The sequence below is a fragment of the Notolepis coatsorum genome, assembly GCF_963971535.1.
Source record: "Notolepis coatsorum genome assembly, chromosome: 20".
Taxonomy (NCBI): domain Eukaryota; kingdom Metazoa; phylum Chordata; class Actinopteri; order Aulopiformes; family Paralepididae; genus Notolepis; species Notolepis coatsorum.
In genome coordinates, this window is record NC_140184.1 from 61,448,781 (window position 1) to 61,475,737 (window position 26,957).

Consider the following 26,957-nt stretch of genomic DNA (forward strand, 5'->3'; position numbering starts at 1 on the left):
TGATCACCATCAATCATACACTAGGAATGGCTCTTTCCAATATGATCACCATCATACACTAGGAAGGGCTCTTTCCAATATGATCACCATCATAAATTGCAGGGAGATATTGGTCCAAATATGAAGGTTTCAAGTTTCAAGTTTCTTTAATAGTTGTCATACAGAAGTACAGAATACTTTCATACAAAATGCTTCTTACTGTTACGCTCCAGAGACTGTGCTAGACAAGATAGTATCAAATAACATAGTATAGCATGTAATTTTAGAAGAAGAAAATGAGGTCACAGTGTTCGGTATAGACATATGTACAATGTTCTGAGTTACCATATAATATACAATACTATGCAGTGTACTAATGTACAGTACTATATAGTGCAAAGCAGAAATGGGATGAGGTACAATTTAGGTACAATTTACAGTAAGGTGTACGAGTTGTAGTGCAATCCTTCATCAATAAATATAAAGTGTGGGGAGTGGGTGCTACAGTGTGTTTGATTAAAGTGGGTGTGTGCTATAAAGTGTGTGGAGTGGGTGCTACAGTGTGTTTGTTTAAGGTAACATCAAAATGTATTTATTCTCTCTACCCCTCCCCCTCTGTGTGTGTTTTTATTTTTTTGTTGAAACTTATAAGTTCAGTCTAGTGTTTTTGATTTAAGGTTCCACTGTGATCACTTTTTCATCTAACAGAATAATCACCTCTTTTGTCATTGTCAGCCCTTTGTTTTTACAGTGCGAGTATAAATTGTAATTTTTTTGTGATACAAAAGCCTCTGTTCCTCTCCTTCCTTTAACTTAAATCCCCACACAGGGTTTCCATTAAAGTTAAACTGTAAGACTGTCTCTCACAGCTCCAAGCTTTTGAAGGTCTCTGGCTCAAAACGAGCTCATCAAAAATCATCATGGTTCATAAGACATACATTGAAAAGTATCCGCCCGATAAGTGATGGCTTATTGTGAAGGTATGAACCTGTACTTTCATATGTACATTTTTTTTTAAGATTGCTCAACATTAGATTAAATTAGATTCTTTAATGACCAGCCAGCCAGGCTGGTGGAATTTGTTTTCAGTGCAGTTAAAGCATTGTTCCAACATAGAACATATAACATCAGTTACAATACATACATACTACATGCAGTTACATACATAAATACATAATTACAAAGATGTAGTGACTACATTATTGGTTCGTGTTCTCCTCTGACTGTGTTGTGTAGTGGGAGGGAACTACTAATCTGGCACCGCGGCCAGAGGGGACATCTATTGCGGTGGCACTCGCTGTTGTCATTCATTACTGTGCTGGCGATTACATGTGCTGTTGTTCTGTGTTGACTGACGTGGCTTTGTACATTAAACAAGCATTACGTTACCTCCGTTTATTCCTCTTTCCTCCGGGCACTTCACTGGTGACCCCGACGTGGATTTTTGTTACGGCGAATTGTGTACAATAATCAGCGAACGAACATTCTTACAAAATGTCCGGACGAGGAAGACAATCGGCAGCCATCACCATCCCCCGTCAGGGAAGCGCGTGGTGCACGCACGCCCACGCTCAAGCTACCTGAGTTCTGGGAGTCGACTCCGGCTGCATGGTTTGCTATTGTGGAGGCGAACTTCAACAAGAGCAACGTGGATGACGACGATGACCGGTACAACCACACGGTGGCAGTGTTGGGCAGCTCCACCGCAGCTCGAGTGGTAGGTTTTTTGTCTGATCCCCCGGCGACGAACAAATATGAGCGCCTCAAGATCCTACTGCTAGATACATTTGAACTGTCCGCTGCAGAGAGGGTGCGCCGCCTATTTGCTATGTCGGAATTGGGAGACGAGAGACCTTCTGCCCGCATGGAGAGGATGCTGAATCTGCTGGGGACAGAAGACCCCATGATCCTCTTTACGGAGCTGTTCATGCGCACGCTGCCGGCACAAGTGAGGATGGCACTGGCCAACACCGACATCGTGGGCCCCCGCGCCCTGGCCAGGGAGGCGGACCGTTTAGTTTTGGCCATGCCTCAGCGGTCCACCGACCTGCTCGCTCCCGCGACCGCCCCACCACCGGACCGTCGCAGGAGAGCGAGGGATGACGCCAGGCCTTCTGGTCAGTCAAGTCAAGTCAAGAGTTTTAATTGTCACGGCATACAAGTATACAATGAAATGCGGGTGGTCTTGCCCGCAACGATGTGCAATACAGTGTTACAACATATAATAGAATCCAATAAAAAACAACATTGTGCAATAAACAGGTAACAGGTAACATGGTGTGACATCTCGGTATCTGTACATAGTTATTTACAGAGCATATAGGACATGCTAGGTAGCTTTGGTAGTGCAATACACTGTTCCTGTTATTCTAATTTAAAGTGGCCTTTCCTTTTGGCCATAAGTGTGCGGCATGAGTGTGTGCCCGCTCATGTTAAAGTGTTATGTGGCTGCTAGTGTGTGCACAGCGTGCGTGTCATGTGTGTGTTCATGTGTGCTTGTGTGTGGATAGTTCAGTGTTCTGTGGCACTCAATGTTCATTGTTCAGGACTCTGATGGCCTGGGGGAAGAAGCTGAGCCTAAGCCTCTCTGTCCTAGTAGCTGGGGTTCGCAGGCGTCTGCCTGACCTCAGCAGCTGGAACAGGCTGTTATTGGGGTGGTGAGGGTCTTTCATTATCCTGCAGGCTCTGGATTTGCACCTCTTGTTGTATAGAACCTGCAGGGGAGGTAGTGCAATACCCGTGGTACGCTCGGCTGAGCGCACCACTCTCTGTAGGGCCTTCTTGTCTTGTGCCGTGCTGTTTCCATACCAGGCAGTGATGTTTCCGGTCAAGATGCTCTCTACAGCTCCTGAGTAGAAGGACTGGAGTATCTTCCCCGATACTCTGAACTTCCTTAACTGTCTCAGGTGGTAGAGGCGCTGTTTCGCCTTCTTTACTACTGTGTCTATGTGTGTTGACCATGTCAGATCCTCTGAGATGTGGACCCCCAGGTACTTAAAGCTGCTCACCCTGTCCACGGTAGCCCCGTTAATCATCAGTGGTGTGTGTGTCTCCTGCTGTCCTCTCCTATAATCCACGATCAGCTCCTTGGTTTTACCAATGTTCAGGAGCAGGCTGTTGTCCTGGCACCAGCGTTCCATACCTCAACCTCCTCCCGGTAGGCCTTCTCGTCGTTGTCCGAGATCAGCCCCACCACCACCGTGTCGTCTGCGAACTTCACTATGGAGTTGGAGCTGAACTTGGCCACACAGTCGTGTGTGTAGAGTGAGTACAGCAGGGGGCTTAGAACACAGCCCTGGGGGGACCCGATGCTCAGGGTGATGGTGTTGGAGGTCTGACCCCCCACCCTAACCGCCTGGGGTCTTTCACTCAGAAAGTCCAGTACCCAGGCGCTCAGGGCGGAGCTCAGACCCAGCTCGATCAGCTTGTCCACCAGTCTGGTGGGGACTATGGTGTTGAACGCTGAGCTGTAGTCAATGAACAACAGTCTCACATAGCCCCCCTTCTGACGGTCAAGGTGGGAGAGGGTGCTGTGCAGTACCTGGGAGACCGCGTCGTCAGTGGACCTGTTTGTCCTGTATGCAAATTGCATAGGGTCCATATCACTGGGGAGGGAGGCACAAATGTGGTCCTTGACCAGCCTCTCAAAACATTTCATGACCACAGAGGTGAGTGCCACCGGTCTGTAGTCATTTGGACATGTTGGGGAGGGTTTCTTCGGTACAGGGATGATGGTAGACATCTTGAAGCAGGCAGGGACCACCGACTCCGCCAGGGATTGATTAAATATGGCGGTGAACACCGGGGCAAGCTGGTTGGCACAGGACTTAAGTATGCGTCCTGTTATTCCATCTGGGCCAGCAGCCTTCCTGGTGTTCACCTGCATAAATGCTCTTCTCACACTGTGTACCGTCAATGAGAGAGCGTCCCCGCCCCCCCGCGGATGCCCCCCCCCTTCCACAGCAGCCGGCGCACCAGTGACGTCACTAGCCGTTGGGCTAGCAGTGCCACTGTTTGCACCAAACCGCGCGTAAAAGATGTTGAGCTGGTCCGCAAGGGAGGCGTCGTCGCTCCCCATTGAGGGGGCGCTGACTTTGTAGTCAGTTATAGCCCTCAGTCCCTGCCATAATCCTCTTGTGTCATTCTGTGCCATTTGTGCCTCCATCTTGTCGGCATACGTCCTCTTAGCAAGTTTGACAGCCTTGCGCAGAGTGTAGACTGTTGTCTTGTACTCTTCCATGTTTCCTGACTCTCTGCCCCGGTTATAAGCAGTGGTGCGAGAGTTCAGGGCTGCTCTGATAGTACTGTCCACCCATGGTTTCTGGTTTGGGAACACCCTCGCCTTCTTTGTGGGGACGATACTATCAGCCAGTGTTGTTATGAATGACACCACAGCGTCTGTGAAATCGCTGACGTCACTGTTACTCCTGAACATTCCCCAGTCGGCGGCATCTAGTGCGTCCTGAAACGTGGCCTCTGATTGGTCGTCCCATTTTTTTACCTCACGTGACACGACGGCGTTACGTGATCTCTGTTTATATGCTGGGACAAGAAAGATGGCGGCATGATCCGACGTGTTTGTTGCTGGAGCCGGTACAGCCTTGTATCCGGCTCTGAACGGGGTGTAACAGTGGTCGAGTGTATTTCCTCCCCTTGTGGAGCAGACGATGTGCTGGAAGAAAGACGGCATGACTTTCTTCAGATTCGCCTGATTGAAGTCCCCGGCTACGATCATGGCTGCGTCCGGATGCTTGATCTGGTGCACGTTCAGATGGTCGTGTAGTTCCGCTAGCGCCCTGCCGACGTTCGCCTGGGGGTGGATGTACACTGCAGTCATGATCACTGCAGTGAATTCGCGCGGAAGATGGAACGGGCGACATTGGATCGTGAGGTGTTCCATGTCGGGAGAGCATGAACGGGAGAGTATCTTCACTTCCCCGGGGCTAGTCCAGCCGTTGTTGGTCATAAGGCATAGCCCCCCGCCGATGCTCTTCCCGGAGGCTTCTGTACGGTCCGCTCTGAAGATGGTGAAGGAGTTGGAGGGAGAGATGCTGTGATCAGGAGTCACTGGTTTCAGCCAGGTCTCCGTGAAACACAGGATATTGCATTCCCTCATCTCTCGCTGGAATCGGACCCGCGCTCGTAAATCATCCATCTTACTCTCTAGCGAACGAGCATTTGCCAGGAAGATAGATGGAATAGCCGGACGGTAAGCAGATTTCCTTAATCTTAATCTGATCCCGCTCCTCTTCCCTCTGTGTTTCTTCTTTGTCTTGCGGCCGTCTTTGTCTCCCGTGTTGTCTTTGTCCCGCCTGATCTCCGTTGGCCATTCTTGGCATGATAAAGTGTCTCTAAACTCCTCTTTGAGTCCGGAGTTTAGGTCAATAAGTGACTGGCGGTCGTATGACGTCCCCGCCAGTGATGCTTCGATAAAAAAAGTAGTAAAAACAAACATAATAACAAAAAATGTGCACATTCGTTGCGGAGCAAAACCCATGGCGACTGACTCGGGGTCGCGCCAATGTCCAGCACGGTAACGCAGCGGGCCATTGCTTCTTCCATGCCACGTTTGGCGCCAAGGCCAGACGGTGCCGCTCACCCTGCACCTTCGGACCTACGGGAAACGGCGGGGCCGGCGCTCAGTAGTGGCCCTGAGCGCTGGCGTAACCAACAGGCTGCTCTTCATCCGAGACACAGCCTCTGGTCGCAGTTTCCTCTGCTCACGGGTGCCCAGTGGAGCATCATTCCGGCAGAGAGGTCGGATGTGGCAAAAGAAGAGTGCGGTCCGCAGTTGGCGGGTGCGGACGGCACGCCCATACGCTCTTACAGCACAAGGGCGGTGGACGTATGCTTCGGAGGACAATGTTTTTCGTGGGATTTTGTCGTTGCGGCTGTCACATTCCCCCTCCTTGGCGCGGATTTTCTGTGCGCCCACAACCTGCTAGTGGACGTGGGGAACAAGCGCCTGGTCAACTCGCAGACTTTCGCTTCCTTTGCATGTACGCAGGGGGAGGCCATCTACGGCGGGTGGTCCAATACACTCGCCGAAAGTGACCAGTACCTTCGGCTGCTCGCCGAGTTCCCCGACCTGGGCAAGCCCACTTTTTCCGCGCCCACGGTGAAACACGGGGTGGAGCACCACATTGAGACCAGGGGGCCTCCCCTCTACACCAGGGCCAGACGCCTCAACCCGGAGAAGCTGGCCGTCGCCAGGGCGGAGTTTGCGCACATGGAGCAAGTGGGCATCGTTCGGCGCTCGAACAGTCAGACGGTGGGTGGCGCCCATGTGGGGACTACCGCCGCCTCAACGACGCGTCCAAGCCTGACCGCTACCCGGTCCCGCATGTCCAGGACTTTGCGGCGAACCTGGCAGGCAATCGCTTCTTCTCAAAAGTGGACCGGGTATGGGGGTACCATCAGGTGCCGGTGCACCCCGAGGACGTCCCCAAGATGGCCGTCGTCACGCCCTTTGGGCTTTTCGAGTTCCTGCGAATGCCGTTCGGCCTGAAGAACGCGGCGCAGACCTTCCAACGCCTCATGCACTCGGTGCTCCGGGACCTACCATTCCTCTTCGTCTACTTGGACGACATCCTCGTAGCGAGCGCCACAGACGAGGAGCACCTGTCCCACCTCCGAACCCTGTTCTCACGGCTCAGCCAGCATGGGCTGATAGTCAACCCGGAGAAGTGTGAGTTCGGGCGGGGCGCCATCGACTTCCTCGGGCACCGGGTCTCCGCAGAGGAGGTGACCCCCCTCCCCTCGAAGGTGGAAGCTGTCGCCGCATTTCCGCGCCCCCGCACAGTCAGCGAGCTCAAGGGGTTCATCGGGATGGTGACATTTTATTATCGCTTCCTCCGCCACATCGCTCACATCCTGCGGCCTCTGTACGACGCCCAGAAGGGCAAGACGCTGAAGCAGCCGGTGGACTGGACGGCGGAGCGGGTCAAGGCTTTTCAGGACACCATGTTGGCCCACCCCTCGCCCTCGGCGCCCACCGCTCTCACCACGGACGCCTCTGATTTTGCTGTGGGAGCGGTGTACGAGCAGTGGGTTGGGGACGCCTGGCAGCCGCTTGCCTTCTTCAGCCGCCAGCTGTCGCCCAGGGAACAGAGGTACAGCACGTTCGACAGGGAGCTCCTCGGGCTGTGGCTTGCTGTCAGGCACTTCCGTTTCTTGCTGGAGGGATGCGAGTTTACGGCCTACGTGGACCATAAGCCGATCACGCACGCCATGTCCAAGACGGCGGAGCCGTTGTCCGACCGCCAGCAGCGCCAGCTCGCCTACGTGTCCGAGTTCACCACGGACATCCAGCACGTTGCTGGGAAGTCCAACCAGGTGGCAGATTGTCTCTCCAGGGCGGTGGTCAGTGCGGTGCAGCTGGGTTTGGACTACGTCAGCATGGCTGCGGACCAGGCCGCCGATCCTGCCGTCCAAGCTCTTAAGTCGTCGGACACTGGACTGCGCCTGGAGGAGGTAGTGTTCGGTGACGCGGGGGTTACGCTCTTGTGCGACGTCTCCATGGGTCAGCCGCGGCCGGTAGTCCCCGCCAACTGGAGACGCCCTGCCTTCGAGGCCATACACGGCTTGTCTCACCCTGGCAGGAAGCCGTCCTCGCGACTGGTGTCGGAGGTTTGTGTGGCAAGGGCTCAAGAGGGATGTGAGAGCCTGGGTCGACATGTGCACCGCCTGCCAGCGCGCCAAGGTGCATCGGCACATCAAGGCCCCCCTGGAACAGTTCTCCGTGCCCGAGCGGAGGTTCAACCATGTCAACGTGGACCTGGTAGGACCGCTGCCCCCCTTGTACGGATACAACTACCTTTTCACCATGGTGGACAGGACGACTCGCTGGCCGGAGGCGGTCCCGCTCTCCTCAACGACGGCCCCCGACCTGGCCCGGGCGTTCATCGCGGTGTGGGTCTCCCGCTATGGCACCCCGGCTGATCTCTCTTCTGACCGTGGCTCACAGTTCACTTCGGAACTGTGGGCGGCGGTGGCGGAGAGTCTGGGGGTCAAGCTCCACCGCACGACCGCCTACCATCCGCAGGCGAATGGGCTCTGCGAGCGTTTTTATCGCTCCATGAAGGCCGCCCTTCGAGCCAGCCTCACGGACGGTGACTGGCTGGACAAGCTCCCGTGGGTCATGCTGGGGCTCAGGACGGCGCCGAAGGAGGACCTCCAGTCGTCGTCGGCCGAGCTGGTTTTTGGATAGCCGCTACGGGTCCCCGGTGACTTTATTCCCAGGTCGACAGAGCCCTGGTCTGCCGCTGCTCAGTGCGTCTCGCTGCTAGACAGCGCCAGGACTTTCGTCCCGGTCCCGACTACGCAGCATGGGGTCCCTACGTCGAGGATGCCCCCGGAGCTGCACTCGGCGAGGTTCGTGTTCATCCGTCACGATGGCCACAGGACTCTGCTACGTCCTCCTTACGACAGGCCTTTCCGCGTCATCGAGGCCTGGGCCAAGAACTTTGTGGTCGACGTGGGGGGTAGGCCTGAGTGTGTGTCCGTGGATCGCCTCAAGCCGGCCCACTTGGACCTTGAACTGCCCCTGGACTTGGCCCTGCCGCCGCGCAGAGGCCGGCCCCCGGTCCTACCTCCCCTGCCACGCCGTAGCCATTCCCCCCTGCGACCCCTGAGACCCCCCGCAGCTCGCAAGCGTCTGGTCACTGCCCCCCATCCTGCTCGGCAGGAGGATGTGACAGACGTTGTCACACCCCCTCCCGCACCTCCTGCCTTTACCTACAATCGTAGGGGCCGGGCCATACGCCCTCCTCACCGTGAGGATTTCGTATATTGAGGTGAACACTGGGGGGGGCTGGTGTAGTGACTACATTATTGGTTCGTGTTCTCCTCTGACTGTGTTGTGTAGTGGGAGGGAACTACTAATCTGGCACCGCGGCCAGAGGGGACATCTATTGCGGTGGCACTCGCTGTTGTCATTCATTACTGTGCTGGCGATTACATGTGCTGTTGTTCTGTGTTGACTGACGTGGCTTTGTACATTAAACAAGCATTACGTTACCTCCGTTTATTCCTCTTTCCTCCGGGCACTACAAAGACCACAATATCAGTTTATGTCCATGTCCATAGCAACAGAGGTAGGGGGGGTTGCTACAGGGAGTTCAGTGTCTGTATGGCAGTGGGGAAGAAGCTGTTTTTAAAGTGGGATGTTTTGGTGGTCAGGGATCTGTAGCGCCTCCCGGAGGGCAGCAGCTGGAAGATGTGGTGTGCTGGGTGAGTGGGGTCAGAGATAATTTTTCTTGCTCTTCTTATTGTACTTTGGCGGTGGAGTGATTCGAGTGATGGGAGGGGTGTGCGGATTATTTTGGAGGATTTATTGATTATTCTTTGCAGTTTGTTTTTGGAGTGAATGTCCAGACTGCTGTACCAAACTGTTATGGAGAAGGTGAGGATGCTTTGAATGATGGCCTGGTAAAAACGGAGCAGGAGATGTTTTCTGATTCTGTATTTTTTGAGCTGGCGGAGGAAGAAGAGTCTTTGATTGGCTTTTTTGTGGATGCGGTCTGTGTTGGTTTTCCATTTGAGGTTGTTGCTTATGTGGGTGCCAAGAAATTTGAAGGAGTCTGTGGTGATTATATGTTTGCCGGAGATGGATATGGGGGTTTTGGGGTTTGGCTGGCGTCTGAAGTCGATGATGAGTTCTTGGGTTTTTGATGAGTTGAGGAGGAGGTTATAGTCTGTGCACCAGGTGACTGTATGGTTGATCTGTGTACGGTATTCTGTACGGTACCCTAAAGTCTGTGCCTGTTCACATATGATCACAATCATACACTTTTTTTTTTTTTACTTAACTTAAACTTTTATTTGCAGTTTTTAACTTACAAACATTTAACAAAACTGGGATGAAAATCATACAAGAAACAAACATAAAAACAATAGTGACATGGGTACATTGACACTTTTGCATTTACATTCCATATTTACATTTCATTTTATTTTCCTCCTTCTTATTCACTCTGTGGTGTCGTTCCCTCTCCCCTTATATTCTTCCCACTTTTCCCACTTTGACCCAAACGTTTCCTCCTGTAATCTCAGCATATGTGTACGTCTCTCAATTTCTTGTATCTCCTCTACTACTCCTAGCCATTATTCCCTTGTTGGTGGGTCCTCCTTGTACCATAGTCTGGTTATTGCCTTTTTGCTTGCTACCAATAGTATCTTTATCAGATATTTGTCTTCCCCTCTTATATACTCCTGTGTCAGGTTCCCTAGATATAGTACCAAGTCTGTCAAAGGCACTTCGTATCCCATTATTTCCTTTATTGTCTGGAGCTGGATGCAATCCTACCTGGAGGGGAGAGAACAGATGGTAGAGGTAAACGGTACCCGATCCCCCCCCCTCCCAGTGAACTGTGGTGTTCCAAAAGAAAGCATACTAGGACCGTTACTGTTCCTAATTTATGCAAATTAGTAATTACATGTCATCAGCTTGTGACTGCAACTTGTTCCTGTTCACGGACAACTCAGCCCTGCTGGTCTCTGACAAGAACAAGTTACAGGTTGAACAAACCCTCAGCTCAGAACTCGGCAGAATCTGCACCTGGCTCGCTGATAACAAACTATCATTACACCTGGGTAAAACAGAGTCCATTCTCTTCGGATCAAATAACAAACTCAGCAAGACCAACGGCTTCTCTGTTACAGTGGGTGACAATATTGTCACAAGGAAAGATGAAATTACATACCTGGGTTCCATCCTAGAGGCAAATCTTTCCTGCAACAAGATGGCGCTTCCAAGGTATTTGAGGTTTCTAATTCTGTCCCCCTATTCCCCGTTGGTGGGTGGGGGGTGATGGCTCTCCTAGTGAGAGGGCCCCCCCTAGTGGCGAAGATACCTCCTGTGGTGGTTCTTCCAAGCTCACTATATTTGTCCAACGTGTGATCCGAGTTCGGCTCCAGAGCTGCCGGTCAGAGCTTTGTATATGTTTTTCTTATGTTCTATATCACCATATTTGTGTGCCACGTGCAATCCTGTAGGTCCTTCATTTCAGTCCAATGTGTGATACTTATAATATGTGTCCCGAATCAAAACGTCATTTTCTTTTCAAATAATATGTATACGTAGTATGTATTTTCAAATCATAACTTGGATTGGTATCCCCAAAGGTCCCCCAGAGAATGCATTCATATCGTTTAGTCTTTCATAATAATTTCGTTCTGTACTCCTCTTTCCTTGGATCGCCGTGGCCCTTCACCTCCTCTCGTCTCCTTCTCCTCCTCTCTCATCCAGACCCCTCTCCCGTGTATTCGTATTGTTCGTTGTCGTACTTCATGGTTGGTCTTTTCTGAATCGATTCAGGTCCTCTCTTGCTCTCGTTCTGACCTCCTCCCCTCGTTCTCGTCTCTCGACTCTGGTCCATCTGCGTGCCTTCTCCATCCTCTGCAGCAGTGTAGGTCTCTCTCCTTCCCCTTCTGGCACTATCCATCCTCTCCGAGACATTTCCCTCGCCGCCTCCTGCGCGTTGATGTATACTTTGATGCCTTCATTCCAATGTACCTTCAGCGTGGTCATTGGTGATTGGAACCTGATTCCTTTCTCTTTTAGAATCTTTTTGAGTTCTACGTAGCTCCAACGTTTTACAGCCACCTCTGTTGAATAGTCATGATCAAAAGACACTCTCTGTCCCTCCACCTCCATCTTCTTCTGCCAGGCTGCTTTGAGTATGTTTTCTTTTACTTCGAATTTCAAGAAGTTGACAATAACTGCTCTCGGGGGTTTATTTGCTTGTGGTTTTGGGGCGAGCGCCCTGTGCGCCCTTTGAATCCCTATCTTGTCGACCTCTGACACTTCTTTGCGAATTAGCTTATCCAAATATTTGGTCATCGAGTCTCCCTTCTCTCAGTCCCCATATATGTATATTGTTTCTCCTTCATCTCCCCTCCAAGTCAGTTAGCTTCTCCTGCAGTCTGATTTGTTGTTCGAGAGTAGCTATTAGAATCTCCTGGGCCTCTGTATTCCATTCCTCTGTCTCTGCCATTCGTTCTTCTAACGTCCCTATGTCTTTCTTTTGGGCCCGCAACTCTTCATCAACTGTCTCAAGTCTCTTATTTATTTCCTCTCTGAAATCCTCCAGCCCCCGCTTTAATTCTCCTCCGAGTCAGTCTATTCGTTCTTTTAACCTTCCCATCCGTTTGGTCAATCTTATTTGAATTAGGTTCCATGCTCATCTGAATGTTCTGTATTGCATCCAGCATGATCTGTGTGTTAGCCTGCATGTTAGCCATCATGTTAGCCTGCATGCTAGCTTGTAGCTTCACCACCCAGCCGGGTTGATCTGCACTGCCATCTAACGTTACGTTAGCTTGTTGTACCTGTTGCGTCATCTCCTCGTGTTGAATCTTTTCCTTTTGTGTATTTTCCTTGTCGGGGGTCGTTTTTCTCTCGTTTCTCCTCGTGTTCATTCTGCATTCATTCTCTTGTCTTTGAATTGTCACTTTTTTAGCGTGTTTTAGATCGTTTTACTTCCTTTTTTCATATTCATTGACCGGGAGCTCTTCCCTGTAGCTGTCTACCTGATCATCGCAAACCGGAAGTCGGAAGGGCTCTTTCTAATATGATCACCATCATACACTAGGAAGGGCTCTTTCCATTCATTCATATTATTGTGATCTCAGGCCTTCTCCAGGGATGAGGCTACCACTCAACTTCATTGATAAGCCATTAGCAAACAAACTCACCCCTGTGTCTTCTGGTACCAATCGGCTCGGATGAGGTTAGAGGTGAGGATGACAACTCTGAAGCCTTCCTCATACCACAGCAGCATCATCTTCCTGAACAAATATGGGAGGACAATTATCTACAACACTCAACACTACGCATACGACAGAAAATGTACCCTGCAAGGCCCTTGGAGGAGAATACCACTCAATTTAAGAAGATGTTATTCCTAGGGTCTAGGACGGCCCAATCAATGTTTATCAACATAAAGATTTTTCAAGATTCAAGAGTTTTATTCATCACATACATACCAGGGCATACAGTGAAATGCGGTTGGCCATTCCCGCTTCGATTGTGCAATAAAACAATAGTAATAATAATAAAAAGATAACTAGAATAGACATGGTAAAATAGACATGTTAATAAATCGCTTAAAGGCACTGGATGTGCAGTTTTTCTTCTATGTCCCTATGCTATACTTGCTGTTACTAAGTAACTATACTATACAACAATCACAACAAGTTCAAGTGAAATTATTGCTCACACATCTAGCCTTAGAGCATGTGTTAAATGATAGGAACTGTAAATAAAGCCAGGGTGATACAGAGGCTGTACTGTAGCCCCGGCAACCACTAGCAAGTATTATTCACACGCATACATAAGCATGGACACACACACGGGGTGCAATTTGTGAAAAGAACAGAGGGGGAGGGGGGCGTTTATAAGAAAAGAAAATGTATGAAACTATTATGTACTTTGCTACTATGTCTATACTACTATCTACTGTACTATACCAATATGTCTATCGACACTGTTTGACGAACAATACCACTTACCCTTAGCCGCCAGAGTTGTACCCTTCCTGCTGACTTTTTGTTCACAATTTGTAAGTCTCTTTGGATAAAAGTGTCAGCTAAATGACTAAATGTAAATAAGAGAAACAAGATCATATGAACAGTGCAAATGAAGTAATAACCCTTACGTGTGGTGAGTTCCAAAGGCAATATCCAGTTTGGCCTGTAACAGAGGGGGGGGGGGGGGGGGGGGGGGGGAGAAATACATCAACGCTAACATGGCTTATCATAGTGCCGCACTGTGCCTGGCTCACAGGCTGCATCTCACCACAGAAAGAGAAAATGACATCTGACTTCAAAGGCTCCTTTTAAAGAAACAATTAAAAAAAACATAAAACGATTAAAGACATCAGGAAATAAGGTTATGCAAAGCGGAAAATAAGATTACGCTAGTAATGTGTTTGTGCTGCATCAGTTAAACAGCACAGAGAGAGGATTTGGGTATATTGAGTAAATTAGATAACAACACCTTGTTCCAACATATGTTGGCAAGAAATGTCAGAGGGTTTTGGTTTGGTGTTTTATCTGCACAACAACGGTAAATGAGGCCATTACCAGTCTAACTTAATAAAGGCTAGAAACTGTGAATCTGTACCAAAACAGCATTATATCAAATTCAGAACATATATTATATCAGCTAGCTGATATAAATTATATTTACACCTACTGACAACTGACAACCCAAGTAGATTACGCAATCTCTTCAAGAAAGAGATTATGTTGATATCCAGGAGGATAGACATCATTTTCAAAAGTTCTAACATTTTGACCAATTTTCCACCAACATACCTTCTGTTAAAAAAAGCAAGGAGATTGAAAAACACGATTTTCATTGAACTGAATGAATCTTTAAATTATTTATTTACTCTGCACTCAGTCTCTCTTTAAGCTTGCCAAAAAGTCTGTGAGAGATATCAAGGAAGAGAAAATGTCATACAACCTTTTAGTAATTACAGTCATGTTCTGTGCTACAGACGCCACCTAGCTATGCTGCAATTTTCAAGGGTCCAAACTCATTTCTCCTCTCCTCGTAGGTGAGGCTGAGCACCCATTACTATATCAAGTCCACCATGTCAGCATTCAACTCTTAACCAAGTCTTCCAGCAGGACATTGGTTGGTGCAAACAGTAGCTATAATTGATTGGCACTATGGAATATAAATATGAATATGAGAGTCTATTGGAAACGTTCAATGCCTCCATTAACACATTCATGGCCATTTGGATCCGTCTAAAATCACTGTAGACGGCCAGCATTTCTAAACAGACTTGCATAGTCAGTGGGGCTGTTTGTAGAGCTAAATCTATACTTTATAGTATTGCTATCTGTCCATTCCCATTGTCAATTGAGACCATAAACCGTCCCTTCAAAATGGCTTAAAGAAAAAAAATAATAAAAAATCATCAATACGTTCTCATTTTATAGCGTCTTGAATATAAGCGTTATAAGGGATTTCGGCTGGGATATTTCCTGGAACGCGAGATACAGGGCTAATAGCTACTAACGTTAAATCCAATGGCATTTTGGATATAAAGAAGCTACAGTTAAAACTCAAACTGCATATGATCGGTATGATGGTCCACCATGAATGCATGAAAGGGGGGGGGGGGGGGGCGGGGGACGTCGTTTCTGATTATTGATTACCAATAACCGCGTTAGCCTCATTAGCCTCATTCGCTGTTCGGGTGGATGGCTATCATAACAGCCCTGATCAGCATGACATTTACGTGAAAAAGATCTTACCGTGGGCCGGTTGGATCCCCCAAAGCATTTCCCAGTTATCGATCGCCATCTGGTAGATCAATATGTCCATTGGCTGATGATATATTCCTTTACTGCATAGTGAATTCGGCGTCGCAAAAGGTATTCCAAGCTACTAGGCTGCACATCCAGAATCCAGCTAACTGGAAACTTCATTGAAAGTCAAAAGAATAGTGCACCGTTCTGCCACAGGGCACACTGCATTATCGAGACAGCGCCCCTAAGAGGATCTGGCCGGTAATGCACTTTTCAGAATTCGAAGAGGAGGGTAGATCTGCAGTGCAGCTCGGTGACATCGAGTAGGTTATTACAATGGAATAAAAGCCAAAACAACCTTGCCACGGACATGTCCGTGGTTGGTCCTCAACCGTTGGATTCGAAACACGGATTTATCCGTGGTTGGCCCCGAAACGGTTAAGCTGACTGTTAATGGTTTGTTTTTGTTTTAAGGTTGTTTGTTTTAGGATTGTTTGTTTTAGGATTGTTTGTTTTAGGATTGTTTGTTTTAGGATTGCAACGCTGCTTCACTCCCTCCTCTCTCCTCCACTTTGATTGTCTACTTGTCTATTGTTTATTTATAGTGCATTTATGACTGTAATTTAATGTTGTGTTGTGTGTGGACACAGACAAATGACAGAATAATTGTAATGTACCTGTCCTACCATATAAGCCTTTCCTCTTCCAGAAAATGGTACTCATTGAATTGTTATTGAATATGTATTTTTAGGTTGAATTTATCTGTGATTCTGTGCAGTTTGATACTGTGCTCATGTACTCGTAAAACAACTCCGATATCACTACTCAGTGCCATGTTTGTCATGAAAGTTGAATTTTAAAAATCTTATTCTATTCATACTATTTTAACTTAAAATGTCAGCGACGACGTCATGTTGTATGTTTAATTTGTTACAGCCAGAAAGTGAGAAACATCTGATGTTTTCAAAGTCATGGTTAGAACTGTAATGATATTATTAATAAGTACTCATATTTTAGTACTCTTTCCATGTGTGGTTGGGAGATGCATACCTGACAGTAGGTGATGTGTGGGTAGGGCTGGCCCTGCTGCAGCAGACGGGCCTTGGCCTCCCGCTTGTCTCCATGAACGATCAGAACCGGCTTATCCCTGGACCACAGTTGGGATAAAAGGACTTATCATGATCATCACATCAATCTGGATTCACAGCAGAATTTCAACCACATTGAATACTAATTACATAATTTTGGCTTTAGATAATAGGAAACACTGTGTTTCTCTCTATATAGCCTTTGATACAGTTGATCATCACATGTTTTGAAAAAAGGTTATCTAGTATTGGCATGGATAGTGGTGCATGTGATTGTTTTCAGGTGATCAGTGTGTGAAATTGGCCCTGCTCAATCTGAATTCTTGTCCATAACTAAAGGGGTGCCGCAAGGCTCAGTGTTGGGTCCTGTCCTTTTACTATTTATATTAATTATATTGTTTCTTCTGTGAATAACTGTCATACCCACTTATATGCAGATGATACTATTGTGTACTGTATCGCTGACACTGTTCAATTGGCCACTGATATCTTTTAATGTTCTCCAGAGCTGAGAAGTACATTATCTACTGTAAGCAGTTCCAACATTGAGAGAGTCGCTGAGTATAAATATCTTGGCTTGTGGCTCGATGAGACATTTTCATTTATGTTCCATGTGGATATTATTGCTTCCAAGCTGTGACAGAAAAATGGCTTCCTGTACAGAAATAGATCCAGCTTTCCCATGATTCGTTTTTATTGTGTCTATATGTATGAAATTGCTGATAATAACTATGTCTAAGTTGTGTAAGCTTGTCGTCGCTGTAAATGAGGGTAATCTCAGAGTCCTACGAGTTTAAATAAAGGTTTGAAATTTAATTAAATTAAATAATCATACTCGTAATTTGACACATATCCCAAAATTGCAGTGTGGCTACATGGGTAGGGCTCCGGACTCATGATCGGAAGATCACCGGTTCAAGCCCTGGTCGAGGCTGTTATTGGAAAGTGCCGTTGTTGTCCAGCAGGGAGCACTCTGTCCTCTGGACTTGGCAGTAACAATGCCCCTGTCACAGTGACAGGGACACCGTACAGTTGTGAGTGCCTTGGTTGTTAAAGAACCCAGGGCATTTATCGCAAAGAATAGGGGGTCCCAATCAGGTCTCTGACATCAAGGCCACCTAATCATCCCTTCCCCGTAATTGGCTGATATCAATCCCCGTCTCCCTGTGTGATGTGTGCCTGGTGCCAGGGTATGGCAGCCATTGAGTCTGTGTAGCTCAAGGTTGGGTGCTACACAGTGGTGGTGAAGGAGGCAATTTACACCCTACAAGCACTTGAGTGTTTAGAAAAGCGCTATATAAATGCAATGGTCATTCATTCAGTCATTAAAAAATATAAGACACAAATTAATTTAGTCATTGAGTTAAGATGTGTGATGTCATGTATCGTATATTATTCCAATTGAACCAATGAATACAGCTCAGTGAAATTATGGGGGGGGGGGGGGGGGGATATTTGTTACAAACATTTATAAAAATAATATATATATATATATATATATATATATATATATATATATATATATATATATATATATATATATATGTGTTCAATAATCTAATAACAAACTGACGTGGGACTAAAAACTTGGAAGGCTCTGCTTATCTAACTTTTTAGATCTGCATGTCTGATTGAGAATGAGTGATATGAAATTATGTTTGCTCGTCATCCAAAAGCATTTACATAAATAAAATGTTATTAATTTAATTACGGTAATTAATTAATAAACAGTTTGAGTAAAAAACATTTTTGATTGATTGTAAACTATTTGTATACAGTTTTGCGGCGTAAATCCTGTTATTGCACTGTACGGAACACCATTGGTCGCTTATTTCACACTGTACAGAATAGAGTTGACCCTTATTTAATTTAATTTTAAACATTGATTTTATCATGCCCTCGCTGTACCTAGGTGCCACCCCTGTCCTGTCCTGGTCGTTGTAAAACAGCGACTCCTACAGATCGGTCGGGGCGCCTGCACAGCGAGGTCGGATCCTGGGGGAGGTAGTGTCCTCCACACGTTACACTCCCCCAGTGAGAGTCTGCACTGCCAGGTGAAAAGAAGCGGTGGGCTGGCTACACATGTGTCGGAGGAAGCATGTGATAGTCTCTGCCCTCCCAGACCGACGGCAGAGCATGCAACGACCAGGTAGGGGATTGGGAATTGGCATAACGACTAACATTGGGATGGGAGAAAAACAAAATCTCTCCTAATCACTCACATCTACTACATAAGACTTCAGGCTATGGAACCAGCTCATACCATTTCTTTTTGGATATACTACTTCTGGATATTGCAACTACTACAGAAAAACGTGGGTAACAAGTTTTTCTACAACTCAAGTTCAGACCTATGTTACTCTATTTCATTAGCACTAAACGTGATATTTCTTTATTGTATCTGAAACTTCAGAATGCTATCTTTTAAAAGAGTCCAGGCTCATGCATGTGCTATAAGTATAAAGTATGGTATTTTGGTTTGCAAAAAAAGTATGCAGTCCTCAAACTAAAACTAAAATGGCCACTTTTTGGGGTGCCTGTTAACTCTTTCAGCGCCATACCCGAGTATAGTCGGGTTATCTCGCCAACCGTTGAGCGCCAAAACCCGAGTATACTCAGGTTTTAATCCTTTGATATTTTCCTTTGATCCCCGTTCTATACGGTCAGCCAGAGCCCTCTAGGTGTCTCTGGCTCATCTGCCTACGTTGGAATTGCAATGACGATTGAATCTCACCAGGTGGCAGTATCGCCTACCTTTTGAACTGGAATGGCTTGGTGTGGATACACCTATTCTCTTTTTTTTTTTTTGCAAGGGCTCCTCCTCCTCGGAGACAGACCGACACAGCGATCGCCTCGAGCCTTAAGGCGCTCCCATAGTCCAGCAGACTGTACACAGAGCAGACTCCGCGGAGGTCCGCGCGGCTATTTGAGCTTTGATCTCAGCGGACAGCAGACCCACAGGTGCGAAGCTCCTATTTCCTGACGCGCGGACATCCGCGCCGCTGACTTGGTGTCACACAAAACACTGCTCGGCGTTTTGGTTGACATCGAACTGCATTAAATGTGACACTGCGCGAGCGATTGGTGGCGCGAGGAGAGAGATGAGCCCGTGAAGCGCGCTCTCTCTCTCTCTCTCTGTCTCTCTCTCTCTCTCTCTCTCTCTCTCCCTCTCCCTCTCTCTCTCTCCCGCTGATAATGTTCCCTCTGATCTGCCAGTACAGTAGAACAGACAGAATTGTGGGAAATGTAGTAAAACTGGTGCGAGAAATGTAGGAAATAGACCGCGGACGTCCGCTGAGATCTGCTCGACTATGAAAGCTCAAAGAGCCGCGCGGACCTCCGCGGAGTCTGCTCTGTGTACAGTCTGCTCGACTATGGGAGCACCTTTAGCCTATTTCCCGTATAGACATATACATGTGTAATCGCGATGGCGATGCGATCACTGGGAATTATTCTTTTTGGAATACCTTCTGGCTAAGGTAAGGTATATTCTATGTCTATTTTACCGAACCTGAAACATGTTTTTGTAACGATCACAGTGTCGTGTTTTACCGGACGTAAAACATGCTCGACAAACACGATCGCAGTTTCTAGTTGAAACGACCCGCCCCTCCCCCCCCCCCCCCCCCCTTGATGATTTTGTGAAGGCACATATGTACATGGTATATACCTTTGATTTGGGAGTATTTGGGGTTTCAGGTGATTTGGGCTTATTGCATATAGCGCGTCATATCTCGCGATCTATGGAAAAAGACTGGATCATTTTGGAAATGGGCGATGTTTAGCATGTAGTAAACTACAAACTACAGTGTGTAGAAATGAACTGATTAGGCAGTAATGGACTATGAACAATGCCTGGCAAATGAGCCATACTATTGTCTGTCTCCATAGCTATAATACAGAACACACGATGGGTCTGCAAACATCGCTAAAATGGTCAATAACGCTGGCGCCAGGCGGTACAGATGGGGAAAGTGGGTGGCCGTTAAAGAGTTAAGAGGGAGTTAAAACTAAGAGGTTAAATATTTTTTGAGAATAAATAAATCCTATGAAGTCCATTCCAGTGGACACCCAGGAGGAAGGAGCGTCTAAGGGTGTTGACTGACGCAGTCCTATACAGACCCTGCACATTTACAGAAATAAATTACAAGCTGACCCGAGATTTGCACTGTAATGACTGAAATGAACAAGTCACTGAAGCAAATTTCTACCAATGCAACCCAATGGAGAATACAAACTCGTAACCACTATTTTGCGCTGTATATTGCAAAATAAATGCACTCTATAGCTCTTGTGCACGCGTGAGCCCATTATAATTGCGCTCCTGTTTGGTCATTGGGTTGGTCAGAGTCATTAACTATGGCTTCAGTGGATAACCCCGATCACCTGCATTTAAGTGATATTTTAATTACAGATACCCCAGTAATAACATTACAATTTAATTAAATACAATGAGTCACGCATTCCTCCCAGCCACCAGCAACGACATTTATCAGCCAAATGCACATTGCATGTACATTGACTGAGTGGAATCCCTTTCTATTCACATAACTGCATTTGTTTATTGATGGAGCTTTGACAGATACATGGGTGGTGGTAGTGGTACAGTCTATTGCTCGATCCATCTCCAATATCATGCTGGACCGTGCTGGTGGCCAAAGATCCCAGGGTGAAGAGGACTTGAATGTGCACAGGGGTGGAATTTGTGCATTTTGTTCTACGCTCCAATTTGGGTCCCAAATTGCGGTACAAATCAAGGAGAGTGTGTCTCTCGGGTAGCGGACTCTACTTAAAGGGGAACTATTTTACTATTTCTTTCACTATTTGGGCACTTTTACACAATTCCTGTGAGTCTATGGAACACCTCTGTAATATATATATTTTTTTTATTCATTGTTTTGTATTTCTAATCAAGTCCTCAAAAACAGCATTTTTCTACCTCAAGATCTCGAGCTGTTTTGCAGCCTGGGCTGCAGGTGCCACCTAAACCACTGTGTGGCCTGCGCCGCCTGCTGAACATTAACATGCAGCAGTGACTATATGACATCACATATCGCGCACATTTTCAAACGACTCAGTTCAGTGAGGGTGAATATTGTGAGAGGAGAATTGGAAGAATGCGCCAATATGAGAATTTTGAGACATAGATCATATTAATATAAGTTCACATAGCTAGGAAACAATGCTAAACACTCAAAAAGGCCATTTATAAGATAGTTCCCCTTTAATATTATGTTCTCTCTGCAAATAGACTGCCCTATCTATCTCTGAAAACAGCTCCCTGTGAGAAGTATTAATTAACTATAAATATATATATATAGTTATTAACAATTAATGAGTCATACCGAACAGTACGTCGGTGTTGAAACTCGAATGCATGAAAGCTTCCGTTGCCGTTTTCCTATTCTACCGTTTGGTGCCATATACCTGACCTGTGCGTAGATATACGCACAATCTCAAGCACACGTTCATATTGATAAATCCCACACTTTGCTTAGAAATTATCGTACGCACGGTTTACGCACATATCTGTGCATATGCAGCGTTGATAAATGAGGGCCCAGGGGTTAGTGTATGTAAATGAGAGTATGGTTAGTGTATGTCAATGCGAGTATTACCTAAACTCCGGGGGGTACTGTTTCACCATCCAAGCGATGTCAAAGCAGTAGTTAAACTATAAAGAAAGGAACAATGTAAATAAAAGGTGACTGTTTCATATCAGCAGACAAAATAAAACATCCACAAAAAATATAATATAATATATAATATCTCACCTGAACAGATTCTTTCAATGTTCCAAATAAAGGAGAAAGAATGTCTAGATTAAAGAAAAAAACATGATTAGTGAAAACTTGTTGCAGTAAGTGTTCAACCAAGCAACAAATCACTTGAATTTCCAGTGTTTCCCCTACCATTGCCTTGGCGGGGCGGCCCGCCCCTCCAGAAAAATTATAATAAAAAAATAAATGTATTAAAAAATATATAATTTTTTTAATTGTTTATTAAAGTTTGCTTTAATCACAGTAACGTTGGCGAGCTAGCTAAATTATACATAAATCGGTTTTCATATAATTACATTTAAAAAAAAATCTGATTTCTTTTAAGCAAATTATTATTTTGTATTATTTAACTATTTAATTATTATTTAGTTATTGCACTGCACTGGCAGTTGAACTGCATTGAACTGAACTGAATTGGAAAAAAGAAACCTCATAACCTAACTGGCACTGAACATTGAACATACGGTTATCCTATAACCATAGTTATATGAGTATAGCGAGCGCTCTGCGCTCTAAGTGGAACATATCCTATATCAGTCTAGATACTGAATAAATGTCTCCACATGTACATGTACACACCCATCCGCCTGGCCACACCCCCTCTACATAAGCAGGGGTGTGGCCATACTAACAGCTCCTTCCCAAGTCTATCACCACCGAAGGCAAAGACCACGGGGTCCTCAGTGAGTCCAGTGCAGAGCGCTCACTATACTCATATAACTATGGTTATAGGATAACCATATGTTATATTTCGTATAGCTTACGCTCTGCGCTCTAAGTGGAACACAGGAGCTGAGCAGAGCGGAAGCTCGACAAATGTACCCGCTGAGGCACCCCACAACTAGGGCTGCAACGATTAGTCGACATAATCGACAACGTCGATTATAAAAAATCGTCGACGAGGAATTGTTGCGTCGATTAGTCGCTTAAAAGAAGAAAAAAAAATATATATATATATATTATTATTATTTTTATTTATTTTTTTGCACTACCTATCTTTGTGAAAGTGGCTTCTCAGCTCTGGTCCAGCTGAAGACTTCTTAGCTTAACATAACAGACCGACAGTAAGTTTGGGGGAACTAATGGGATAACTGGGGATGTTGTTTGGTCCTGACAAGAGTCTCAAAGTCTGGGGTGATGGTAGACAAAGCAACTCTGAGGTCATGCTCAATGTCCAATCTGTTCCTCTGCTCTGTCTTCAGCTGGACCAGAGCTGAGAAGCCACTTTCACAAAGATAGGTAGTGCAAAAAAATGTATAAAAATAAAAAAATTATATAATATATATATTTTTTTTATATATAATTTTTTTTTCGATTAGTCGAATAATCGAAAAAATAAGACAGATTAGTCGACTACCAAAATAGTCATTAGTTGCAGCCCTACCCACAACCATCAGAACTGGGGAGGACCCGAGCCCCCGGACCCCCCTAGTGGATGACGGGAGGGAATCGGATCCGACCGTGCAAAGAGGGTTTAGCAACTCAACGCACAGGGTGAGCAGACCGTGGGACTTACCTTCCCACAGAAGAACCCACGACTACACAGGCGCGCAACCCACATGCCACTAGGGAACGAACGGGAAGGGAAAAAAACCCGTTACAACCCCTAATATCACGGGGTCAAGGTCAAGAACCCAACCCTGTGGCAAGGCCGTAGCAGCGGAAGGGACTGGACCCCCCGGAAAAGGGGGCCTGGTGAGGCCAGACCCCACCAGGCGGTCACTAGTGACACCACCCCCCACATCGCCAGCGTATCGGACAGGGCCCATCCAAGAGCAGGCCCTTCCCCCCTACAGCACGCCGCCCTGAAGCACAAGGCTACACCCCCACAGTGGGACCAGGCAGCGCACCGGGGAGACAACCCCCAAAGAGGTTGATCCCTCAATCCAGGCAACAGGTCAAAAGGACTCGACCTGAGCCCGGAGCACTGAGGACTAGACAGAAGCCTAAGGGGTCTGCTGAAAACAGCACCCTGGCGGAAGGGGCGTTCGGTATGCTGTGCACCATGTCGCAGCCTCCACAAAAAAAACCAGACCCTCTAGAGGGGCTGAGGCAGAGAAGGCTGACACGATTGGCAGACGTCATGAAGGGTGCGGGGGGCACACTCGCAGGCAGACGGGGTCTAGCCCGGCCTAACCAGAGAGTAGACTCCGCTACCAACACACCTGGAAACCAACCACCACCTAACAGGAGGCGGTTGTTCCTATAACCCCCCCAAGAAAAAAACCCAAAACACCACTGCGGGTATACACCGGCTATACAGCAGTACAAGTGTTTCAGTTCTCAAGAAGGGGTTAACCCAGGCCAACAGGTCGACGAGAACAAGTCCGGACCTGGGCCCGGCGGACTGGGATGTACACAGGGATGCCAGAGGGGTACAAGAACCACCTCGACAGCCCCCTCCCAGCCCCGCCAAGCAGGAGAAGAGAGGGGCGAAAAAAGAATGGAGAAGGACCAGGCTCCTTTAGCACAGCGCAAGGTACAACACAATATGGACCAAGCAAAAGTGAAGGATAACACGCAGTGACATAATCACGAACACCTCCATAACATCAACCCCTGCAACGCCCGGGCCGACCCGTCATTTTCCCCCCGAAAAAGCACAAGTCCTTCAGGGTACCAGAACAGCAGATCTGCACCCCGGTGGACAACGGGTTAACTGACCTGGTCCGGCGCGACCAGAACCAGTCCTGTGTCCTAATCACGCCACCATCCCCAGTCCTAAGAGGGGGGTAGGTACGCGTGTCGATCCAAAATATCACAGAGGGTGCCACCAAGACGGTTAGAACATAAAAGCACCGCGCCCGGTGGCCCACCCCAAAAGCGTGAGACCCCTCCGCCAATGCTTTGAACTATTCCGTTATCTCCCCCCAGAGACGAACGAGAATTCATCGGGACTAACCTAGTACACTGGCGCTCGGAAGAGACAAACTCCATCCTAGTTGCCCCATAAAAACGCTGTTTCAATGATGAGCAACCAAGGCGCGCAAGCCCATGCGTGGTTCCACACAGAAGCACCCAGGGCCAGCACTATGTACACGTCGAGACCCAAAACATATCAATGGTAATTCTAACAAGAACCAAGATAACGTTCCCTCCAAGCCGCCTGGGAGAGCGGCAGGAAGCTGGCCAAGACACAGATATGGGTCCCATATGACGCGTCCGAGGGAAAACACCCGTCAACCCTGCCCTGTATAAAAGAGAGGAAACAGGGAACCCCCAGAGAGACTTCCCACGTGAGTAATAATTGAAAAGATATATGTAACATTGAGCTACGTGACCAAGCTCAAGACATATGCAACAGAGCGCAGAGCAGAACTTCTTTTTAAGTTCTCACGCACCGCACAACTCATCTTGACAATAACAGAGGTCCACAACATGGAGCCCGAAAAGAACTCACGGAAGTCTCACAACCAATAGAAACGTGCCCAGTGACGTACTCTATGGCTAGGGATGGGAATCGAAAACCGGTTCCGGTTGGGAACCGGTTCCTAATTGGCCGATGCCTGGAACCGTGTGGCTCCCGTGACTTTCGATTCCCTTATCGCTGCCAGGTTTTTCCTAGTTGCGTAATAATGTTAGCGTTAGCATGTAGCCATGGCAGACTCGAAATTGCCTGGGTTTTGGTAATATGCTCCCGAAATGCTCCCGCTGTTTGGCTACTTCTATGTGCAGTGAAAACTACTTGAATGCTTTAGAACCTAGTCATTGATTTAGTTTAGGGTGAGCTAAAATTAGCCGCGGAGCTATCGCTAGCTAACGTGAGCTAACGCTATTTAATCAAGCTCACAAAGAGAGATAAACAGCTGACAGCGGATAGTACAGGTACAAATACAATAAAACAGCGGGTGGGGACTGTTGTGTAAACCTTGTACTCTTTAGTTCACATATAATAAGAGCCGGATTGTTTGTTTACTAAGTCTCTACTCTGAGTCCGTCAGACAGGAAGTACCATGGTGCAACATACAAATGTGTCCGTGTAGCAACACAAGCCAATACCTTACAGGACAGGGGCCCGGGGAGGGAGCTCTGTGTGTGTGTGTGTGTGTGTGTGAGACAGAAGTCAGAGGAATAACGACTGTTATTCAATAGATTAAATTAGTTTAAGAATAAAAAAATAAATACATTTTAAGAGAATCTCAAATACATTATTTTATTTAAGTGTAGGCTATAGTTAATGTTTTATTTTTTACAGTTTTTGTATTTTTCTGACATGGTAAATGGCTGCTTTTTTATATAGCGCTTTTATCCAAAGCGCTTTACAATTTGTTCCTTACATTTTACCCAATCACTCACACAACGACGGCGCAGGCAACCATGCAAGGTGCCAACCTGCTCATCGGGAGCAGTTAGGGGTTAAGTGTCTTGCTCAAGGACACATCGACACGCTGCCCGGGAGGAGCGGGAATCGAACCGGGAACCTCCGGATTGCCAGACGACTGCTCTACCTCCCGAGCCACTGTCGCCCCTGACATGGGGGCTCAACAATAAATGACAATCAGAAATGTCAAGTTGCATGTTGTTATTCTAACCAGCTTAGTTCTGTTGCATTTCCAATTTATTTATTTAAATTATAAATTGATCAGGTATCGATAAGAGATTCGATAAAGAATCGAATCGATAAGCAGAATCGATAATGGAATCGTATCGATAAAATCCTATCAATTCCCATCCCTATCTATGGCGGGGGGAATTCCGTGACCCACCTGCCCAAATATGGCATGGGACCAGGGAACTCCCTTCCCCGCCCCCTCTCCCTACCCTGTGACGCGCTGACCCAACAGCGTGACAGGAAGCCCGAAGGACAGGAGGTCCAACCCCCTGACCAATCAGAAGAAAGGGG

At 47.1% G+C, this 26,957-nt stretch overlaps 1 protein-coding gene across 1 annotated transcript in view; it reads right to left on the bottom strand.

The window, feature by feature from the left end:
• The window catches only part of tdp1 (tyrosyl-DNA phosphodiesterase 1), a 118,841-nt gene that overhangs the window by 73,797 nt on the left and 18,087 nt on the right, over positions 1 to 26,957 (bottom strand). The window contains exons 3-7 of the mRNA XM_084337398.1: positions 22,109 to 22,152; positions 21,953 to 22,008; positions 16,297 to 16,393; positions 13,638 to 13,672; positions 12,676 to 12,768 (exon numbers count right to left, since the gene is read on the bottom strand). Of these exons, the coding sequence (XP_084193524.1) occupies positions 12,676 to 12,768; positions 13,638 to 13,672; positions 16,297 to 16,393; positions 21,953 to 22,008; positions 22,109 to 22,152 (325 nt within the window). The remainder of the gene's footprint in view (positions 1 to 12,675; positions 12,769 to 13,637; positions 13,673 to 16,296; positions 16,394 to 21,952; positions 22,009 to 22,108; positions 22,153 to 26,957) is intronic.